At 36.6% G+C, this 22585-nt stretch overlaps 1 protein-coding gene across 1 annotated transcript in view; it reads right to left on the reverse strand.

Annotated features, from left to right (window-relative positions):
- The window catches only part of GAS2 (growth arrest specific 2), a 127945-nt gene that overhangs the window by 71427 nt on the left and 33933 nt on the right, over window positions 1–22585 (reverse strand). The window contains exons 3-4 of the mRNA XM_052662277.1: window positions 21421–21562; window positions 8863–8926 (exon numbers count right to left, since the gene is read on the reverse strand). Coding sequence (XP_052518237.1) covers window positions 8863–8926; window positions 21421–21562 — 206 coding nt within the window. The remainder of the gene's footprint in view (window positions 1–8862; window positions 8927–21420; window positions 21563–22585) is intronic.

The raw sequence follows: 22585 nt of genomic DNA on the forward strand, positions 1-22585 counted from the left end.
GCCAACAGCCATTAGACTGCAACCCCAAGGAAGCTCAGGATGTGAAAAACAGAATACTGGCCCAGATAGCTGAGATGCATGTGAAAGCAATGATTTCAGTGAGCCCAGACTTTTGCATCTTCCCATAAAAAAGAAAAACACTAAATTCCTTAACCTGAGATATCTGGCTTTCTTTAATTAAAAATAATCGTTTGATGTTCAGACTGTGCGTGTGTGCTAAGTCGCTTCAGTCATGTCAGATTCTTTGCGACCCTATGGGCAGTAACTCGTCAGACTCCTCTCTCCATGGGATTCTCAAGACAAGAATCCTGGAGTAGGTTGCCATGCCCTCCTCCTGAACCAGGGATTGAACCCAGGTCTCCTACATCTCCTGCATGGGCAGACTGGATCTTTACCATGGGCCACCGGTAAGCCCATGATGTTCAGACTACTTGCCCTTTGGGGTAAAACTTCTATATAACCTGGCTCCTCCCCGTTCCTCCTTGGAGCAGTTCTCTCAGAGTCACTTGAGATGTTGTCTCCCAGCTATGAAATCCTAAAATTCCCACCACATAAAACGTAACTCTCAGCTTTTAGGTTGTGAATATTTTTTAAGTTTACAATATTGTTAGGTTACTATTGTTTGTATCCTTTACCAAAACCTCACATCAGTTCAGTCGCTCAGTTGTGTCTGACTCTTTGTGACCCCATGGACTGCAGCATTCCAGGCCTCCCTGTCCATCACCAACTCCCAGGGTCCACCCAAACCCATGTCCATTGAGCTGGTGATGCCATCCAACCATCTCATCCTCTGTCATCCCCTTCTCCTTTGTCCTCAATCTTTCCCAGCATCAGGGTCTTTTCAAATGAGTCAGCTCTTAGCATCAGGTGGCCAAAGTACTGAAGTTTCAGCCTCAACACCAGTCCTTCCAATGAACACCCAGGACTGACTTCCTTTAGGATGGACTGGTTGGATCTCCTTGCAGTCCAAGGGACTCTCAAGAGTCTTCTCTAACACCACAGCTCAAAAACTCATATAGGCTTCCTTTAAATTAATTTTCTCAGAGTTGTGGGATAGCAGCAATATCTCAGTGCTGAAGCATAGCAAAAGTTATAAATTAATTTTTGCTACTAATTCACTGGATGAACTTCAACCTGTAATCCTTTTTAATCCCTCTAGACTTATTTAAATTCTTAGTTCCAAAAAGGTATAACATTTTGTTATATTTAATGTTCTTAAGAGAATAACATAAACTGGGCAGCGATGCTAGAGGAATTTAACACACTAGAATTCACAGCCAATTAAAAGTCAATCATAAGTGAAAACATCATATTGGAAAATATAAATTAGGTCAATTGGAAAATATGATTTCATTTGTAGTTGTAGGTGGATTCATGCCACCTTTTAGAAACAGGTTGGTTGGGTTGAACAATTTTTTTTTTCCTGTTAATATTTTAATCAAATGAAATGATATGAAAAATGTTATTAAAGTACCAACAGGTTCCACTCCACGTCTGAAACAAAACAAAGTTTGAATGAAGTAGAAAACAACACCACACATGGAAAACTGTGCCCTGGAGATTTTTCTTTATCTGGGAATGCTGAAAATTAGCTATGCCACTGAACACAGAAAATCAACACTAAGCCCCAAATCTCTGCTTATACTGGCTTTTGAATACTTCAAGCTGCATAAGGTACAGTCAGCCAATCCTGAAATACACACTTAAGTACGACTCATTGGCTTCCTGTCTGTCTGGAGATGTCAACAGGCTGTAAATCATGAAATTCCCCTTGGGTTGGGGCCCTGCACCTGAAGCCAACTTAGTCACTGAAAGGTCTTTTTTTGGCTCTCCAAAAAGCTGCTTCATTCTGGTTTCCATGATTAACCCTATCCCATGCTACATTTTGATTTTGTCTAAACGGTTTTCAAAAATGTATACTGTTGTCTATCCTCATTCAACTACAAGATCCCAAAGCTTTGTAGGAGAAGGAGCAACTGTTGCTTTCAAACTGAGTAAGGGTCATCTACTGTTGTCTAGGGTTTCCCTTGTGGCTCAGCTGGTAAAGAGTCTGCCTGCAATGAGGGAGACCTGGGTTCCATCCCTGATTTAGGAAGCTCCCATGAAGAAGGGAAAGGTTACCCACTCCAGTATTCTGGCCTGGAGAATTCCATGGACTGTATAGTCCTTGGGGTCGCAAAGAGTCAGACACGACTAAGTGTCTTCCACTTTCACTTTCACTGTTGTCTATTCTCGCCCAACCACAAGATTTCAAAACTTTGTAGTGGAAGGAGCAACTGTTGCTTTCAAACTGAATAAGGGTCAACAAAAGACAGCAAGAAGGTTGGATCTGCTAAAACCAAATCTTTGTATCTGTATACCCCAGTGATACGAAAGTAGGGAGAATACTGAAAGGGCAGTGTTATATTATCATTTTTGGTCTCATTCAAAAAGTGCTAGGGAAAGGGTCTTATGGTTAATAACTTTATGATGAGATCTTAGAAATAGACTTTACATTTTTCTGACATAGGCTACAACTTTTGAGATTGGTCTAGATGAAATAATTGAGCCCCCAAACTAAGCCCTGAACTAGAAAATTTACTCGAACTATTTACTAGATGATAATTTTCAAAGAAAAGACATCTGGGGTCTATTTTATTAGACCTGGCTGCTGCTGCTAAGTTGCTTCAGTCATGTCCGACTCTGTGCGACCCCACTGACAGCAGTCCACCAGGCTTCTCCGTCCCTGGGATTCTCCAGGCAAGAACACTGGAGTGGGTTGCCATTTCCTTCTCCAACACATGCATGCATGCTAAGTCACTTCAGTCATGTCCGATTCCATGCGACCCCATGGACAGCAGCCCACTAGGCTCCTCTGTCCACAGGATTCTCCAGGCAGGAATACTAGAGTGGGTTGCCATTTCCTTCTCCAATTAGACCTGGAGGGATAAAGTTTAGACATTCCCCTTTCTTAAGGCATATAACAGATCACTTAAAGATTCTTGCAAGATAGTTTTTGCCCCATTTTTATTCTGCTTTAAAGTCTGGATGGAAGTTTCACTCAAATGAAAACAAATTTTATTCTTAGCAGTAAGAGTCAAGTTCTTTAAATAGGATGAGTTAACTAATAAGCCTGGTGTAAGAATATTTTCTTTTAAGTAACATTTCATTATGTAATGAGTTAAAATAGGAGGAAATATTCACAAAGTATATTTCTTTTGAACAGTCATAAATTTTGTTCAAAATGAAGCACTCAAAAATAAAAATAAAAAGCTTCCCTCTGATGTTGACTATTCATCATAGCCCCAAACAAAATTAACAAAAGTTCTTTTTTACTTTTATCATAAAGCTAATCTTAATTTTTCAGTCTTAAAAAAAGGCTGAATTCACAGTAACTTTTTAAAAATAATGAATATCAAAACACTCTCATTAAATAGATTTTTGAGGTTTTAGTGACCTGTTTTTGCTGAGTGTTTTATTTTGCAGAAGGCAAACATGCATATTTTACATAATCTAGATAAAGGTTTACTACATTAAAACAGAAATTTTGGTGTAAAATAAGGTGAGAATGATGAATTTCCCTTTTTTTTTTTTTTTTGCCTTCAACTATTATGCTTCAACACAGGACTAAGGTAATGTTTTTTGGGTGTACTGGGTGACTGTTTTTAAAGTACAATTGAACTTTCCCTAAAATTTTAATAAAATCTTCAAATGTGTCCAAAGAGAAACTTACACAGACATTTATACTTAAATGTTCATTCTATCCATTTGGGTATTCAGCTGTTTAACTTTATGCTGCATACAAAATAACAACCTGAAAAATCTCTCAGCCTATTTTCTCTTTTTCATGGTAAGTGTACAATATTTCATAGCGCTCAGGTAGGTAAGGAAGATTAAAAACAAAATTTACAAATTGAACACTGTAATGTTCAATCCTTCAATCACTGCTTTGTGAAATTAGTAAAATTTTTATAATGCAAATAAACTCTGCTTTTACTAGTACACATGGTCATAAGTGTGGTTAGAAATGTAGCCACCCATTCTTGTCAATAATAATGATAATGAAAATAATAATAATAAAGGCAGAGGAAACTTTTGGAGGTGATACTACATTTATGACATAGATTGTGATGATAGTTTTGTAGATGTATACTTATAACCAAACTTATCAGGTTGTTTACTTTAAATATGTACAGCTTTTTGTATGATAATCATATACCAATAACATGGCTTTAAAAAATAAATGGAGCAACCCAAAATCTCAATTTTAAAATATTTGAGGAAAAACACAAAACACCTTCAAATTGACCAGGCCATTATGATTCCCCTTCCTTAACCAAGATGTTGTTTTAAATACTATGGCAAGGGATTTTTCACGCCAGACTCAGAGCTGGAGGAAAAGTGATTTCTAACAGGATTTTGTCATTGGGTGGCAAACTTTTCCTTGGGTGACTCGATCATACTAAAAATTTTTAGTTCAGCAGGATACCTAACAGAGTATTCAGTTAATAGCATAAATTCAAAAAATGAATCCAGAAAATAGTAAATGATGTACATTAAGCAGCAGGAAAATGAAAACTCCCAGCTAATTCTGTAGAAAGTGGTCCTCCTTCTTTCTACCTCAAATCAGTTCAGTCGCTCAGTCATGTCCAACTCTTTGCAGCCCCATAAACTGCAGCACATCAGACTTCCCTATCCATCACCAACTACTGGACCTTGTTCAAACTCATGTCCATCAAGGCAAGTGATGCCATCCAACCATCTCATCGTCTGTCATCCCCTTATCCTCCTACCTTCAATCTTTCCCAGCATCAGGGTCTTTTCCAAGGAGTCAGTTTGTTGCATCAGGTGGCCGAAGTATTGGAGTTTCAGCTTAGGCATCAGTCCTTCAAGTGAATATTCAGGACTGATTTCCTTTAGGATGGACTGGTTTGATCGCCTTGCAGTCCAAAGGACTCTTAAGAGTCCTCTCCAATACCACAGTTCAAAAACATCAATTCTTCGGTCCTCAGCATTCTTTATAGTCCAACTCATCCATACATGACTACTGGAAAAACCATACCTTTGAATAGACAGACCTTTGTCGGCAAAGTAATGCCTCTGCTTTTTAATATGCTGTCTAGGTTGGTCATAGATCTTTTTCCAAGGAGCAAGCATCTTTTAATTTCATGGCTGCAGTTACCATCTGCAGTGATTTTTGAGCCCCTTCCCCTGCCCTGCAAAATAAAATCTGTCACTGTTTCCATTGTTTCCCCATCTATTTACCATGGAGTGATGGGACGGGATGCCATGATCTTAGTTTTTTGAATGTTGAATTTTAAGCCAGCTTTTCACTTTCATTAAGAGGCTCTTTAGTTCGTCTTCATTTTCTGCCATAGGGTGGTGTCACCTGCATATCTGAGGTTATTGTTATTTCTCCTGGCAATCTTGATTCCAGCTTGTGCTTCATCCAGTCTGGGATTTTGCATTATTTATTCTGCATATAAGTTAAATAAGCAGGGTGACAATATACAGCCTTGATGTATATGACACTATACTCCTTTCCCCATTTGGAACCAGTCTGTTGTTCCATATCTGGTTCTACCTGTTGCTTCTTGACTTGCATACAGATTTCTCAGGAGGCAGGTAAGGTGGTCTGGGAGTCCCATCTCTTGGAGAATTTTCCAAAGTTTGCTGTGATCTACACAGTCAAAGGCTTTGGTGTAGTCAATAAAGCAGAAGTAACTGTTTTACTGGAATTCTCTTGCTTTTGCAATGATCCAACGGATGTTGGCAATTTGATCTCTGGTTCCTCTGCCTTTTCTAAAACCAGCTTGAATATCTGGAAGTTCACAGTTCACGTACTGTTGAAGCCTGGCTTGGAGAATTTTGGGCATTACTTTGCTAGCATGAGATGAGTACAACTGTGCGGTACTTTGAACATTCTTTGGCATTGCCTTTCTTTGGGATTAGAATGAAAATGGACCTCTTCCAGTCCTGTGGCCACTGCTGAGTTTTCCAAATGTGCTGGCACATTGAGTGCAGCTCTTTCACAGCATCATCTTTCAGGATTTGAAATAGCTCAACTGGAATTCCGTTACCTCCACTAGCTTTGTTTGTAGTGATGCTTCCTAAGACTCACTTGACTTCACACTGCAGGATGTCTGGCTCTAAGTGAGTGACCACACCATTGTGGTTATCTGGGTCATGAATATCTTTGTTGTATAGTTCTTCTGTGTATTCTTGCCACCTCTTCTTAATATCTTCTGCTTCATGCCCATCTTTGCATGAAATGTTCCCTTGGTATCTCTAACTTTCTTGAAGAGATCTCTAGTCTTTCCCATTCTATTATTTTCCTCTATTTCTTTGCATTGATCACTGAGGAAGGCTTTCTTACCTCTCCTTGCTATTCTTTGGAACTCTGCATTCAAATGGGTATATCTTTCCTTTCCTCCTTTGCCTTTAGCCTCTCTTCTTTTCTCAGCTATTTGTAAGCTATTTCTCAGCTATTTGCTTTACCCCATAACAACTTTCAGAGTCATGCCTATTTGACCCACATATTTAGATTATCAAAGTAACAAAATGGAATATGCCATTTCAGAATATTCTGATGATATAATTAAAATAAACAAGTACACAAAAAAGTTTTCTGCCTAATCTAATACACAGGAACTCTAGATAACCTCTCTTTTATTTGAGCATTTCAGGACTAGCAGCTCATTTACTGAGATTCTACTTTGTGTGTCTTCCTCCCTCTTATATTTTTTGAACTTGTTATTGGAATATAGTTGATTTACAATGTTGCATTAGTTTCAGGCATGCAGAAAAGTGAGTCAGTTTTGTATATATATGTAAAACTCCATTCTTTTTAGATTTTTTCCCATATAGGCCATTACAGAGTACTGACTAGAGTTCCCTGTGCTATACAGTAGCTTCTTATTAGTTGCTCCTGCTGCTGCTAAGTCACTTCAGTCGTGTCCAACTCTGTGCGACCCCATAGACGGCAGCCCACCAGATTCTGCCATCCCTGCGATTCTCCAGGCAAGAACACTGGAATGGGTTGCCATTTCCTTCTCCGATGCAGGGAAAGTGAAAAGTGAAAGTGAAGTTGCTCAGTCATGTCCGACCCCCAGCGACCCCATGGACTGCAGCCTACCAGGCTCCTCCGTCCATGGGATTTTCCAGGCAAGAGTACTGGAGTGGGGTGCCAGTGCCTTCTCCATCTTACTAGATAACAATTTTATATATAGTAGAGTATATATGTCAGTCCCAATATCCCAATTTATCCCTCCCACTTTACTCCCTGGTAACTATAAGTTTTTCTACATCTGTGACTCTACTTCTATTTTGTAAGATCACCTTTCTCAGGGATATCTGCTGAACCCAAAGACTCAAGGCTGAGCCTTCTCACTCAAAGCTGTTTGTCCTGCAGGCCAGCAGGATTAAGCATGGTGGAGAAGTAGTTTAGCAGAGTCTTAGAAGCAACAGGTACCTTTGTCTTGCTCCCTCTCTTGGGTTCTTGCTTCAGAACCCAAGACAGCGGCAGAAGGAGAGTGGGGTCCTAAGGACTGTCAGACACTATGAACTAAGCCTGCGTAGTAGAGGCTTGAGTGGATAGAAGACCAGAGGACCCTTTCCAGAGGCTGTTACACAACAAAGCTGGGAAACTTACAGCAGGGAACAGGGGCATCCCTAAGTATCTCAAATTGATTTTTTCACTTCTTGTTGAGTGGAGCCTCATTTCTATTTAATATAATTGCTTTTAAATAAAAACAATCTTTCTCTCATCCAATTACTATGGCAAAGTAAAATCCATACCTTATGAACAATTTGTTAAGATTGTGTTGACTATGATGTTTTAAAGAACGTGGGATTACTTCTGATTACAATTGATCTGTTGGACCAAAAAACAGGGCTATTCACTGACAGCAAGTTTTCTGCCCATTGCTGTAATTTCCTGATGTACACACACCTTGTATTTTATTTTCCGTGATTTTCTTTATAGCTTTCCCTTTGAGAATTAACACAGAGAGCAAGCCCTTACTTTATCTTATTAATTCATCTTATCTCAACACGACAAGTATATCCTGGACTGGATGAGAAAACATCACCTAATTAATTCTGAACTTTTATCTTGCATCAAGATTTATTCAAATATTTATATCTTCTTTTATAATTCTTTGGGCTCTGTAAAACTGACAGAAGCCTTTTTTGATGAAAGGAAACCAAATCAAGTCAGCTGGGCTAATAAAGTCCCTTCCCCTGATTATTTAGCTATGGTTATGATTTCTACAAGTACTTTTGGTTTTTCTTTTCTAGTAGAAAAATATTCCAAAGATGTCTCTATATATGCAGGATTATATTCTAAGCCTTTTTCCAATCAAAATATGGAGATAACTGTAAACCTATTCATCTACTCAGGAGTAGAAACTAAAAAGAACTGAGGGATCAGCTGCTAAATGGGGAAAGTGAGGAAAAAGGAAGAAAAGAGGAGTCTGACAATTATTATAGACTAAACAGGAAGGGAGCAGTGAAGGAGTTGGGAGACAGAGAGAATAATGGCAATCAACTCTCCACTAAGGGAAGCGTAATTGTCACATACGACTTCACGTACAATATCCTCTCCAATCTCCCAAGAAAGAGTTGCAGGGAAAACATATTCATTTAAAAGATATTTAGAAAATGTTTAGACATAGTGAGTTGGACAATAAGGTCACGATGTGAATATTGGTAGTCCATTTTTGGTTTGAATAGTTGTTCTCGAGATGTTCATACTGATCATCTTTGAAGAAGTTGCCCCTCAACACCTAAGTTAAATATCAGCAATGAAAAACCAGCAAGCTTCTGAGTGGCTTGGATACTGAGATGGTCCACATCTTACATAGCAGCAGTAGTCTGACCTACCTGGCTGCAATCCGGCCAAGCTCTAGCAAACAGAGACACACTTCTCTGGGTTGCTTGTGGAGGACTGAAAAACAAGATGAAGGTGGACACTTTTACAATAGAAGGGATTGGACAGTAGCTCAATGGGGAACATGCTTGACCTCCCCATCCCTCAGGGTCCCAGTAAGTGAGCTAGTCTTCATTCTGATATTCACAGAAACTGTCCTATCCCACAGTACACTTAGATCTACTGAAGTCCTAAAGCAGTTTTCAAAACTCTTTGCCCAGCTTCCCTACCAAAAATCATGAGCCTCAAGAATCTCACTCTGAAAATATTTTCTTCAATTAGTCAATATTTGTATGTATATATTGAAAACACATGTAGTTATAATTCTGATATAAATAGTTGATGAATACTTAAAAACAGCAAACAGAAGACTATGAAGCAAAGATTGTTTAAAACTCCTAACTCTATCTTCACCAGTGATTTTAGCAGAAATAATGCAATGAATAAGGATTAAAAATTACATATCACAGCCCTTTGTTATCCTCCAAACAATAATGTAAGGTGAGCTCTCTGAATCTTGATGTCTTCTCCTGTTTGAGTTATATTTTAAAAGGAAACACTTTCAACTGACTGAATTTTGTGAATGTGTATAAATATATACCGTCAGTCAGTTTTGGCCATAAAATGAGCAAATCAGAAGATGGTTCTTTGCAATAATATTTATTTTCTAATATAATCTGATTACTTAATAAATTTACTTTACCAGTTTCTTTGGACACAGTCAGTAATGTTAACAAGTCATACTTGCATTTGCTGAGGCTACCAGAGGAGTATGCGCTGCTCATACTTTTTTTTTTCTTTTTAAACTAATACTAGGAAAAAAATTTAATGTTATTATATACAGTACCTAATAAAGACAACAGATATTAGGGGGAAAAGATTGTATTGAGAATGCTCTTTACATAGACACAATATCCTGATAAAAGAAAATATGAGTTTATTGATTAAACTTTAGGAAAAATAGCAATATTGCTTAATCTTTTTCTGTGGGTTGGGGGGAGCCTTCCCTGGTGGCTTGGATGGTAAAGAGTCTGCCTGCAATGCAGGAGAACCAGGTTCAATCTCTGGGTCAGGAAGATCCCCTGGAGAAGGGAATGGCTACCCACTCCAGTATTCCTGCCTGGAGAATTCCGTGGGCAGAAGAGCCTGATGGGCTACAGTCTATTGGGTCCCAATATACTGATAAAAGAAAATAGTAGCTTACTGACAAACTTCAGTATAAATAGCAATATTATTTCAATTCTTTTGTTTATTTTTGGCAGTGCTGGGTCTTCATTGCTGAGCAGGCTTTCCTCTAGCTGTGGCAAGTGGCGGCTACTCTTCAGTTGCCGTGCATGGGCTTCTCATTGCAGTGGCTGCTCTTGTTGCAAAGCATGGGCTTTAAGCAAGCGCACAGACTTCAGTAGCTGTGGCCTTTGGACCCGGTAGTTGTGGCTCCTGAGATCTAGAGCACAGGCTCAGTAGCTTTGGCACACAGGCTTAGTTGCTTCACAGCACATGGGATCTTCCCAGATCAGGGATCAAACCCATGTCTCCTGCACTGGCAGGTGGATTCTTCACCACTGAGCCACCAGGGAAGCCCTGCTTCAATTCTTAAATACAGAATTTTATAATAATTTAACATCCCAGCATTATTTCTATCCACCGCCCCCCCGCCCCCAACTTAAATATCTAATTTCTTCTCTCCACAGGCTATGGCAATGGCAATATTTGCCACTGACACCAGAATGGAATTTGTTGGGGCTGTGTGGTGAATAGAAAAATACATTTACTTAGATTGTGAAAGTATATGATTTTACTGGGCTTTAAACAAGCAAAAATTATTATCTTGCTATAAAATGTAATCTTTAAAGCTTTTAAAATAAGTTCTAATATCATCGGCAATACTCATTAAAAAGAACTGATTATGGGAAATCTGAATTACAGAATAATTCCATTCTTGATAATATAAATTTGAGCTTCAGCTAACACTTGGTGAATTGTCATAAAACCCAGGTTGGGGAAGTCTAATATTACTTCTAACTAAGGGGCTTTGAAAAAAGATATTTAGTACCTCTAATTTCAAGTGCACCATTAGATGATTCTGGCTAAATGATACAACTTTTGATATATTAAATCAACTTCAGCGCAATGAAACATATGGACTATAATAGCACATGGAAATCAATTGCAAACAGAGAACAATAACAAACATCACAAAACAAAAGCAAATAAATGAAAAGCAATCTTCCTGTCTAGTTCACCAGTTTCTTCTGATTTGGACTTTTTATCCTGTCAGTGGGCTTCCCTTGTAGCTCAGTTGGTAAAGAATCTGCCTGCAATGCAGAAGACTTGGGTTCGATTCCTGGGTCAGGAAGATTCCCTGGAGAAGGAAATGACAACCCACTCCCATACTCCTGCCTGGAGAATCCCATGAATAGAGGACCCCGGCAGGCTACAGTCCATGGGGTCGCAAGAGTCGTACATGACTTAGTGACTAAACCACCGCCACCGCCACCCTGTCAGTGGTACGAAATAACAAATCGGAAAAGGGAGTACATGAAAGCTGAGGAGAGGAAGATGTTTAAGGCCCTGCTAACACGCTCATCTTCAGTGAGAACTGTGTGAAGCAAGTAGTCAAAGCTTCAGGAGACTTGGATATAATCTCGTGGATTTTGTGATGGAAACAGTGACAAAATATTAAAATTATTAGTGAATGGACCAAACTGTGCCCATGAGCAGTCAATACCAATCACGTAAAGCAACACCTGACCCAACTATCATGATTCTTTAACCAAATTACTGTGCTTATTTGGAGGACTCTATAAGCATTGGAAATAAACAGAGATATATTCTATGGAAAATAAAATTAATTCTGAAGAAAAAAATCGTGTGGGTAATATGACAATGTGGTATGTAGCATGCATTGCTATTGCATATCCAGCTATCCCTTTAAAACAGCTTTTGCATGCCAACACTCAAATATCAGTTCTACCATGGACTCATTAGAAAATCAATTTGGAAAACTGCAAAGTAACTGCATGATTCTCCTTTTTATATCCTTAATATAATCAGCTTATAAAACTTAGAACAAATGTCTCACTCAGCACCATATCTTAGGAAAATGATAATAGATGATGTTTTACTTCACAGTTTTCCTGGAAATGTTATCTTTAATAGAGCAGTTGCTTCAAAACATACCCATAATATTGCCTTATCATGCCAGGTTCATAATGGCCACAAATATTAATATCATGTTTGATAAATAGTAAGCAATGAATGAGTTAAATCTGCAGAGGGGATAACCTAGCACAATAACAAGAACAGAGTAATTAGTTACTCAGTAAACACTATGTCCCAAAATATCGAGGATGATAACCATCATGGATCATGACCATATCATGTGGTTATAATAGTGGTTGTGACAGTTAAGCTGAATAAAGGCTAAAATCTTACCTAGCATTTTTAGAAAATGCAAGAATTTACATTATGTTAATGTGATTCAGTTATAAAAGCAAACACTCTTACCTTATTCTATAAAATTAAGTTCAAGAGTCTTTAAGTATTATCTGTGCAATGTGCCATGCTAAGGCACTTCAGTCATGTCAGATTCTTTGCAACCCTATGGAGTGTAGCCTGCCAGGCTCCCCTGTCCATGGGATTCTCCAGGCAAGAATATTGGAGTGGGTTGCCATTCCCTTCTCCAGGGGATCTTGCCAACCCAGGTCTCCTGTCCTACATTATACCGAAGAAGTGATTGTGTTTGGTTTTTGCACTCTAAACTAAAATTAACAGATGGAAAGAGTATAGTGGCCATGGGATTCGAGCCACAGAAATCTGGTTCTGCGTGTGAGCTCTAAAATTTACTAGTTCCTAATTTGGGGAGATCATAAAATGTCAGTTTTCTGAGGGAAAATAATGGTATGTATCTTGCAATATTTTTGTGTGAGTTAAACAAAATGTTATTCATTGTTATTCTTAGCCAGTGCTTGGCAGATAGGAAAGACTTCCCAAAGTTAGTTTTCCTTCTTCATTATTATTACTTTTTGTTGTATATTATTAGCTTAAAGATTATCTTTATTTGGCTTAGTTAATATTAATGTTAATAACTAATAACATTTTTCCTATAAGCATCTTTTCCTGTGCACCTATCATGTGAAAGCCAGCTTACTGAGCAGTAGAAGAAACCTCAGAATTTAAAAAAAAAACAAAACCCACTTTTGATAATTTAAGCTGTATAATTTAAAAGATATTATAATGAGTATATTTTGAATATTTTGTCATGTTGTATCATAAATAGCTAATTCTAAGTTTAATCAAATCTAAGTTTAAGTAGGTCAACTTGGCTGGCATATATAGACAGACATAAAGCATATATCCTATTATTATTATGGATTTTTGCTAGGTATAAAACTCAAGTAACAATTATATTAGAATATGTCTTTTTATGAAACACTAAACATCTTACCACCAATTTTCCCCCATTTCTAGGAATAAAATAATTTAGATAAGCCCATTTTCAATAAATTACCTAAGCTGATTATATATACATTATATATATATATGGATGCATGTCTTTATCTGGATGATTAGAAAGAAAACTTTTAGTATATTGCATTTGAACTACAGACTTTCTGTTGTCACATGTACTACTCATTTCTGATAGTTTATTGTCTTTTCAAAAATATAAGCAAATTTCTAGCTATACTGAGGGTTATGGTAAGAAATATTTTTTTCATTCTATTGCCACATCAATAATATGGCCTTTTGCTTTGAGCTCTGAGTAGAAGGGTTCTTCCCTGGTGGGTCAGCAGTAAAGAATCTGCCTGCAATGCAGGAGCTGCAGGAGACATGAGTTCGATCCCTGGGTTGGGAAAATTCCCCTGGAAACCGACTCTAGAGGGAACCCACTCCAGTATTCTTGACTGGAGAATCACATGGATAAAGGAGCCTGGTGGGCTACAGTCCATGAGGTCGCAAAGAGCTGGACATGACTGAAGCGACTTAGCACGCACCCATGCATTCATGAGGAGAAGAGAGGATCACTATTGCCTTTGCTCCTCTGAATAAATTCTCTTTAAAACAAATAAAAGCTGTCTTAGTCACTGATGATTTTTATGCAAAAGGTTTTATCACTGGAGGCTTCTTTTAAAATAATCAAAACCATTTTGAAAAAATGTATAAGGCAGAACCCCTCTGGGAAAAGTAACATAAATCTCTATTCAAAAATATGTGGCAAGAGACTCAATCTTATAACCTAGATTCTATAAAAATCTCATGGGCATCAAATGTCAAATGGAACGCTGCTGGCTCCAGGAATAGAAAATGAGACCTTCTGCTAAAGCAAGGGGTAGAGTTTCAATGTCACAGAATCTGCAAGGATAAAATGCATTAAACCATGAATGTATAGTTTAGCTACATAGGTATTTAGTTTTAACAGATGGACAAAAAATGAAAACATGAAAATATCATTATTTATTGGTTTAATATATATTAGAAGCAATAATATTCATGCTGGTTTTGAAGGAAATCTATATTTCAGATTTATGTTTAAGATGAAATTTGAAAAGATTATATTTTTGAGTAAATATTAAATTGTGAAAATATTGTAAATTAATAGCTTCCCACTGTCCTAGAGAAGAAAACAGGTTCTCATACTTAGAAAGAGTGACATAGTAGAAGACACAGTAAACTAGACATCAGAAGAACTGGGTTCTAATCCAGGCTACATAATCTCATCTCTAAAACTTTACTTCTGCTTACTCTTTCTTACGAGGTAATTTTATGGGTAAGCGCATTTGGTATATGGCAAGCACTGAACAAATTTTACACGTTTGCACTTAAGTGATGATCTGCAGACCAGTAGCATTGGCATCAGCTGGGAGCTTGATAAAAATGCAAATTATTGGGTCCCATCCCTGACTTATTGAGGAAAATTTAAATTTAAACAGGATCTCCAGGTGATGAATATGTACAGTAAAGTTTGAGAATCATTACACTAATCAATGTTATGATTATTACCATATATGTCAGTTATAATTCCATATCTATTCTGGTTAAAAATATTTAAATGTGATTTGATACATGGAACATGCTCTAGAAATGTTTAGGATAACAGTGATGACAGTGATGATGATGATGAATGGAGGGAAAATAATCTGTGCATTGGATTAGCCCTTAATGGGTATTACGGCATCTATCGTCTGCCAGGATCTATAAGGTAGAATAGATGCCTGCCAAGAAAGTGAAGTGGCCCTTGTAAGTCATGTCACTCCCTGTAACTCACCCACAGAGATCTTTGCATTTAAATGTAGGAAGAGTTAACAACATAAGTGCCTTAAAAACTGATCTGAGAGAGGCTAAAGAGAAGAAAAGGCAACAAAGCATAAACCCCACAGACTCATGAATGCTGAGTGTGTATGCATCCAGATTTCTCAGAATCACTGTTCACAGTGAAAACAGGATACAGCATCCATATAATCCACATAAAAGGGAGAATTCATTCATGATCTCATCAGTAATGGAAGATGTATAGAATAAAATGTAGTTAATTGCCTTTGCCACCAAGTCAAAAAAATGTCCTAGAGCAAGGAGTGCCCCTTTCTGTCTCAACACCCAGACTTGATGTGAAATTAACGGGTTAAGTCCCTATCACTCAGAGCAGCAAGTAAGAGTCTCTTCTAATTTTGCTTTCATTTATACTTTATTTTTCCTTTTACTTTAAATCATTATATGAACTCCTGAAATTATCTCATATAAAACGTAACTTTCTGTAATACAGGAGGGACATGATCTTCAGGGGAAAATGATGCTGAATTTAAATCCCAGCTGTGTCACTGAGGAGCAGTATAATACTGGGCAAGGTATTTAATTCTTTTGGTCCTAAACTAGCATTTCCATTTATAAAATTAGTGGTTGTTGGGAGATTAGAGATGGTAGCACTTATGCACTGCTTGATTATCATTACTGAACATATAGCTATTATTATTGAATGTTGCACAGTGAAAATCTGATTCTGGAAAAGCTAGAAGGCTGTCACTTTCCTGATTCAACCCTGACTCCATCAAATCCTTGATATACCTATTACTCCTGGGAGATATTTAGTGTTCTCACTCAGATACCATACTACATTTGTGCTGACATAGGGGCAAATGGCTAAATTTGGAAAAAGTTTCTGAGCTCAAATTCAGAATTGAGATGCTGATAAAGTACTTTATAAGGATAGGTGTTACAAAACCCAAAGTCTAAAATAAATTGTTCCTGGGAAGAAACAATGTGAATATAAATAACTCAGAGTTGATCTGGTATCCTGAAATTGTTATCCTACATTAATATTAATAAAAGTAGGTTTCTTTCTATAGAAATATTCTTTCAGTCCTCAGTACAGACAACAGCAACAACAACCACATGGGATGATTTATCAAACACTGGTAGGCAGGCATAAATTCTTTTTCTGATGCAGTAGGTACAAAATGGAAAATGTTAATGTTTAAAAACTCACACACAATCTTTTTCTCTTTTGTGTAGTGGGATCAAACCCGCTACTGTAGGCAGTTCAGTGCTTGACCAATGTTCAATAGAACAAAGAATTGTATAAAACTATCCTTCAGAGTCATGCATCGAAAAAAGACAGTGCCACACAGCAAACATCAATACAGAAGATAAAAATGAAAACAAATCACACACATTTGCATGCTAGCACAGCAGATAGCAAACCCTTTTCTTGCTGAGTAGATTCTTTCTCAGAGAAATAGATGAAGCATAGTCACTGGCCTCCAAATCCTATAATTATCCAATAACATAGTGATATTGACACAATTACAACAAACAGAATTTGCACATTTTTCAAATATTCCCTCCCCCATCCTTTTATTTTTCTCAGCTTTCCAGCTCAACCAGAATGTACATCAAGTAAAGAAAAATAAACAGCTCTGGGCGAAAAATTAAGCTAACTTAGCAATTTCTAATCAGTGGGCTAAAGTAAATTACAAATAACAAATCCTCCATGCAAGAATATCATTAATGTAATGAAGTAGTTTCTACTTTAAATATCTTAGAAAAATCATACAAGAGCATCTATTTTAAGACCCATAACATTTTTTTTTAATTGAGAATAAGTCATATATTTCTGGTCCTAATGTACAACAGCCCTTATAAAACACTGATGTAGAAAATTCACTGATGTCAATAAATAATTCTCTATGCAATTTGATTGCAATTAAGATTGCAATTATCTTAATATGAGTAAAATTGTTTATGTTTCAGACTACATGCCATACCTGTTTATTGCCTAAAGTGTGTTAATAGAGAATTGAAGAAGAAAATATTACTTACAGTTCAATTACTATTTGTCTTACTTTCAAATTCTGAATATAGCATTTTATTGTTATTTATTAGATGTAAATGCTGAGACCTCCTCATAATTTTCCCATATTATTAGTCTCAAAATATTATGAATATTATTTTTCTTGGTATCTATGAATGACTATAGTTTGTTTAAGCTGCCACCAAATATCTTCAGTTCATTCATTTTTTTAAACTCATAAAAATATGTTTCAATAGACGTTGTATTACCTATTTCTACTTCCCTCAAATAAACTTTCAGAAGTTGAACAACTTGATAAAAGAACATAAGCACTTCTGAAGTCTTTAATACATAATGTCAAATTGCCCAAAAAGACAAAAAAAGGCAAAAAATTTCCAACTATTTTTCAGCAATATATAGAAGATCCCACTTTCCTCTATGTTTGATACCTTAGTAATAAGTCAAATGCAAATTCAATCTATGAAAAATTAGTGAGGATTAAGAATTGAATATTTAGTGTTGACTTTCCTCTATACTCAACATTAAATATACAATTCTTAATCATCACTAATTTTTCATAATTTTTATTTGCATTTGACTTATCACTAAGGTATCAAACATTTTTATCTCTCTTTTGGGCTTTTATAAGTCTTTTATGAAAAAGCTTTTTAATGACATGTATCCACTTTGCTATTGACTCATTTCTGAAATACTATTCTGGGATATTAGTTAACTCATAATCTAAGAACTGACATTTGACAGAGGAAAAGTGCTCTCTCAAGAATGTCTTAGAAGATAAACGGCAGGTTATGCTCTGTATGTGATTGCAGCATGTGGCTTAGAGAGTTATCTGCCAAGAATCAAAACAACAAGCATGAGAAGCATATGGAATCTGACGCTGTCTATACTCCCCAGTTCATCCCCGGCATTTTTCCCCACCCACTGAGATTTCTTGTCATTAGCTGTCGTGGAAAGAGAACAGACAGAGTGAGTCATGAATTAAGATCCTCTCACAAATAATCATACCAAAAAAAAAAAAAAAGCACTGTCACAGAGGGTAACGTATCAGTTGCCACAAAGATAAGAAAGCTTTATGCAGGCAATGACCTTTGAGCAGCTAAAGACAGAAGCCTCTTGGTACACACTCAGTACAGTGATCTACTTTATCATTCATTCAAACAGATTTTTTCCCCTTAATCAGGGCATCTTTTCATTTTATTTGCTGTTCAAAACACTAGGACACAAAGGCTACTCTTCATCTTGTGTGCTACTGAAATGAAATCTTGAGGTAGGGAAAAAAGAAGAAACCCTTGTCCTAAATTCCCTTTCAAAAGTGAAGTGTGAAAAGACATCAAGCAAAGTACACAGTGTTACTGTTGCAAGAAAGTCAGTTCTGCAAGTGCAGCTTCCAAGGCCATCAGCCTTGGCTCAATCACTTCCTCACCCACAGTGAATAATAAGAAAAACCCAAGGGGAATGGGTTCTACTTGGGGAAATGGAATTTCTCATTCTCCTTCCTTGTGATTATCATGAACATGTATGGACACAGCTGTTTCCTTTCTCTGAATAATCCTAAAGTCGATACTATCGTATTGGCGCCTTTATTCCGTCTCCACAGGACCTATTATACATCATGTCCTATTCTAAGCAGCAGAGATTTCAAATTTACCTTTTCATTAAGAAACAAACTAGAAAGCCAAATTATCTGATCTAGTTTGGTACTGAGAGGATTCAAAATTATTTTAAAATTTTATAGCCTTGAAAAGTTGGTTTTATTAAACTTTCTTGGCTATATAAATACATTTTAATTGCAAGGTATAAGCAAAGCTATACTATAGAAGATAAGCAGAATCAAAGATATTTTAACAAAATACTTAACAGTTATTGCATGCAAATTACCATGGGTTTTCTTTTTTATAAAGTCAAATAGGGTGAAGAACTCGACCATTTAAAAACTCTTCTTGACATAATTTTATATGCTACACAGTGTGTATTTATGTATGAGGACCATTATCATATAAACTGAATTATGCTTTATTGTTTCAAGATAAAATGTACTATTTATTACCCAAGTGTGTTTTAAAAAGTCATCCAAGCTTCTTGGAGTCCAGCTGAAAGTTTTGCTAGTTCAAGTAACAAAAAATACTTATGGATAGTAAGAAAAGTGAGACAAGACCATATTTATATTCACAGTTTCTAGTAGTCCATTTGGCCTACAGAAGTCATTGAAAAATTATTTTTTGAATGGAAACCTGTGCAATGAACAAAAGAACAAACAATAAATCAGTTTCCCCATGTGGCAATGTAGAAGGACTCCAGGATTTCAAATAATGATGTTATTTGTGCACACCTGAAAAGTGTACTTCTTTTACACTTCAGTTCAGTTCAGTGGCTCAGTCGTGTCCTACTCTTTGCGACCCCATGAATTGCAGCACGCCAGGCCTCCCTGTCCATCACCAGCTCCTGGAGTTCACTCAAACTCACGTCCATTGAGTTGGTGATGCCATCCAGCCATCTCATCCTCTGTCGTCCCCTTCTCCTCCTGCCCCCAATCCCTCCCAGCATCAGAGTCTTTTCCATTTTTTAAAATACTAAGTGTATTTTAAATACACAAAACAAATTGATTTTTTTTTTAATTTATGTGTATGTGTGTGTATGTATACCCACAGACATTTAATAGCTCTTTCATGGGTTTTTCCCACAAATAATTTTGCCTCACTCCCTTCCTATAATCCTCCACTCGCATAAACCTACAAACCTGAAAGTTAAAATCTATTTGTAAAATTACCAAAGCCTTGAAAAAGAACTATATCCATATATATCTTCTACCAAGGTTTTGGCCTTTTTTTTTTTTACTTTGATGTGAGGAAATGGTAAGAACATTCAAAGTCCATTCATACAACTGGCATTCACTTGGCACACTGTTGTATAGAGTACACTACTGTGCAATTATTCTGGTTTATTTTTTCTTTCAGGTATAAAATGTTCTCCTAGTCTAAGTTCATGTTATTCTCTGCTCTGCTGAGAGACTTCTCAGAAATTTGATGACAGTCTTTTCCGTACCACATTAACTCCTCTTTATACAAATACAAATTTCCTTAAGCACATAAAATGAGTAAGACTTTAACTGCCATAGCATCAGTTTCCTAGGTCCAGCAGGGGAAGGAATTCTGTTTAGTGAGGCTTCAAGGCAAATAATATTCTCAATGCTAGGAAGGTAATTTGTATACTTGTTCTCTCTGAAGGATGCTCAGCTTACTTTGATGTTAATATTTGGTATTACGTGGTTTTGCAAATTAATTTTTAAAGCCTCAGGCGAAAGAACCAAAGCATTTCCCCCACCCCCTAAATGTCTCCTTTCTTCACTTAGTTCCACCTTACTAAAACTGGTCTTTAATTCCAATATTTTCCATTATAGAGTACCACTGGGGTAGATCTTATATAAAAGATTGGAACATTTAAGGGTACCAAGTAATGTCAAAACACTAAATGGTCCAATGTATGTTTTCTCCCAGGAAAATACAAAACCAGGCTCTGTGGTCTGGAAGTGCATTTGCCAAAATTCAATCATAAAACAAAACAAAACCCCCAGAATTATCTGGGTAAGCCTAAGCACTAAGGTATATGGTAAGACTCTTTGAGCCTGACTCTTTGAGACCCGCCTGTCTTTTTATTCCATCATTTTCAATTTGCCCTAACCTCCTGCTTGTTTGCCTAATTTTTAACTAGCAAAAAACAAATTTCACTAACGAAAAATAAGCTTACCTAAATTATGTTTCAACAAAGTGCTTATACGTGATAGTGTTCATAATTTTTTAGAGGTGAAAAGACAAAAGTGCTCATGGTGGATGGCTGGAATACATGTAGCTATTCTTCTATTCCAGGTAAGAGCCTGGTGGTAAAATTTAACCCTATTTTTTCCAAGAATCCCCCTATTTTGCATTGTATATGCTTATTTTTAGCCAGGAAAGAATTCTGCTACTTATGTTCCTGTTAGTTTATGCACAAGGTGACCAAGAGTAAGAGGGTGAATTTTTCTACCTTCAAAAATGCAAGTTTACAAAAACTCTGCAAGTTTACAAAAACTCTACAAGTTTACAACAAACTACATTTTTTTTAAGTTAAAAAACTGAAATGAGTCACACAAAGAAGTTAATTTTGAGAGTTATACTGACAAACAATAATTTTAATATCATATCAACTAAAATTCTAAAGGAAATATACATACCCAAACCTTCCGATTCAAATAGACATGTTTCATCTACTCCTAAATCTCGGCACCAGGATAAGAAATTTGCTGTATTGTCTCTGGCAAAAAAGGAGCCTGAGGGTGCACTGGCTTTGCATGGAATCTTCTTCAAGGGTAGATTCTGAAAAACAAAGAAATCTCACTCTGGTGGAATATCTGGCAGTCATCACAGTGACACATTTATGTTTTCAATAAAATGCTTTGGTATGACCTCACAGCAGCAAATAGATTTGTGAATAGCTATAGGAAAGGATATGAAACACAAATGAAACTTAGTTGGTAATCAAGAGAGTATGAAAACCAATGCCTGTAAACATAAACTTGCCTTTTTAATATCTAGAAGTAAATGTACATAAACCCTTTCCCTGGCTCAGACTGCCACTCTCTTTCTCTTCTACTGTTTTTATGGGGAGGGGAAGGGGCTTCTCTTTCATCTGTGTATTCTGTCAGTATTTCTCATAAAATATGTATAAATGTATTTCTCATTTGTGAAAGAAGAAACACAAATATGAATATGAACATAGATAAAATGTAACATACATACCTCCATTCTTATTTGCATACACAGACACACAATAAGAATTACACAAGAATTATAAAGCCCAAAGAGAGCAACAGAATTATCTAACATCCAGAAGACTCTATCACCAATACCAAGAAAAGGAAATATTAAAATTTTTTATCTTTCAACAATAACATTCTACCTTCATTCTTTCAGACTATTTCTTTTTAAATCACAGATCATTGCTCTATTATGTAATACAAAAATAATTCTGGCTGGATTTCTGCTATCTGAACTTGAAACATATTTACATTCTGCATCATTTCTCTTCCAGGATAAGAAAATGCTTAAGATAAGGGAGCGTGTGAACCTGGACAGATTTTTCTATTATTACCCTCAAAACTTTTAGCCCTAGAAAGCTCCTTTACCATACCAAATGTTATAAAGAATTGCATGAGATATTTTTTGTGCCTTTAATAGAATATAACTAGTTTTCGTGGCATTCCATGAAGTCAGAGTTTGATTCTACATGATGTGAAAGCCTGAGCCAAGTATTTGACGATTTGGGCTAGACAGAGCTTTGCCTCTGAAAGCAAAGAAGATCAAGGGAGAAGCATTTTATGATTTAAATTTGTATATAGG

This window comes from Budorcas taxicolor, chromosome 25 (assembly GCF_023091745.1).
Source record: "Budorcas taxicolor isolate Tak-1 chromosome 25, Takin1.1, whole genome shotgun sequence".
Classification (NCBI taxonomy): domain Eukaryota; kingdom Metazoa; phylum Chordata; class Mammalia; order Artiodactyla; family Bovidae; genus Budorcas; species Budorcas taxicolor.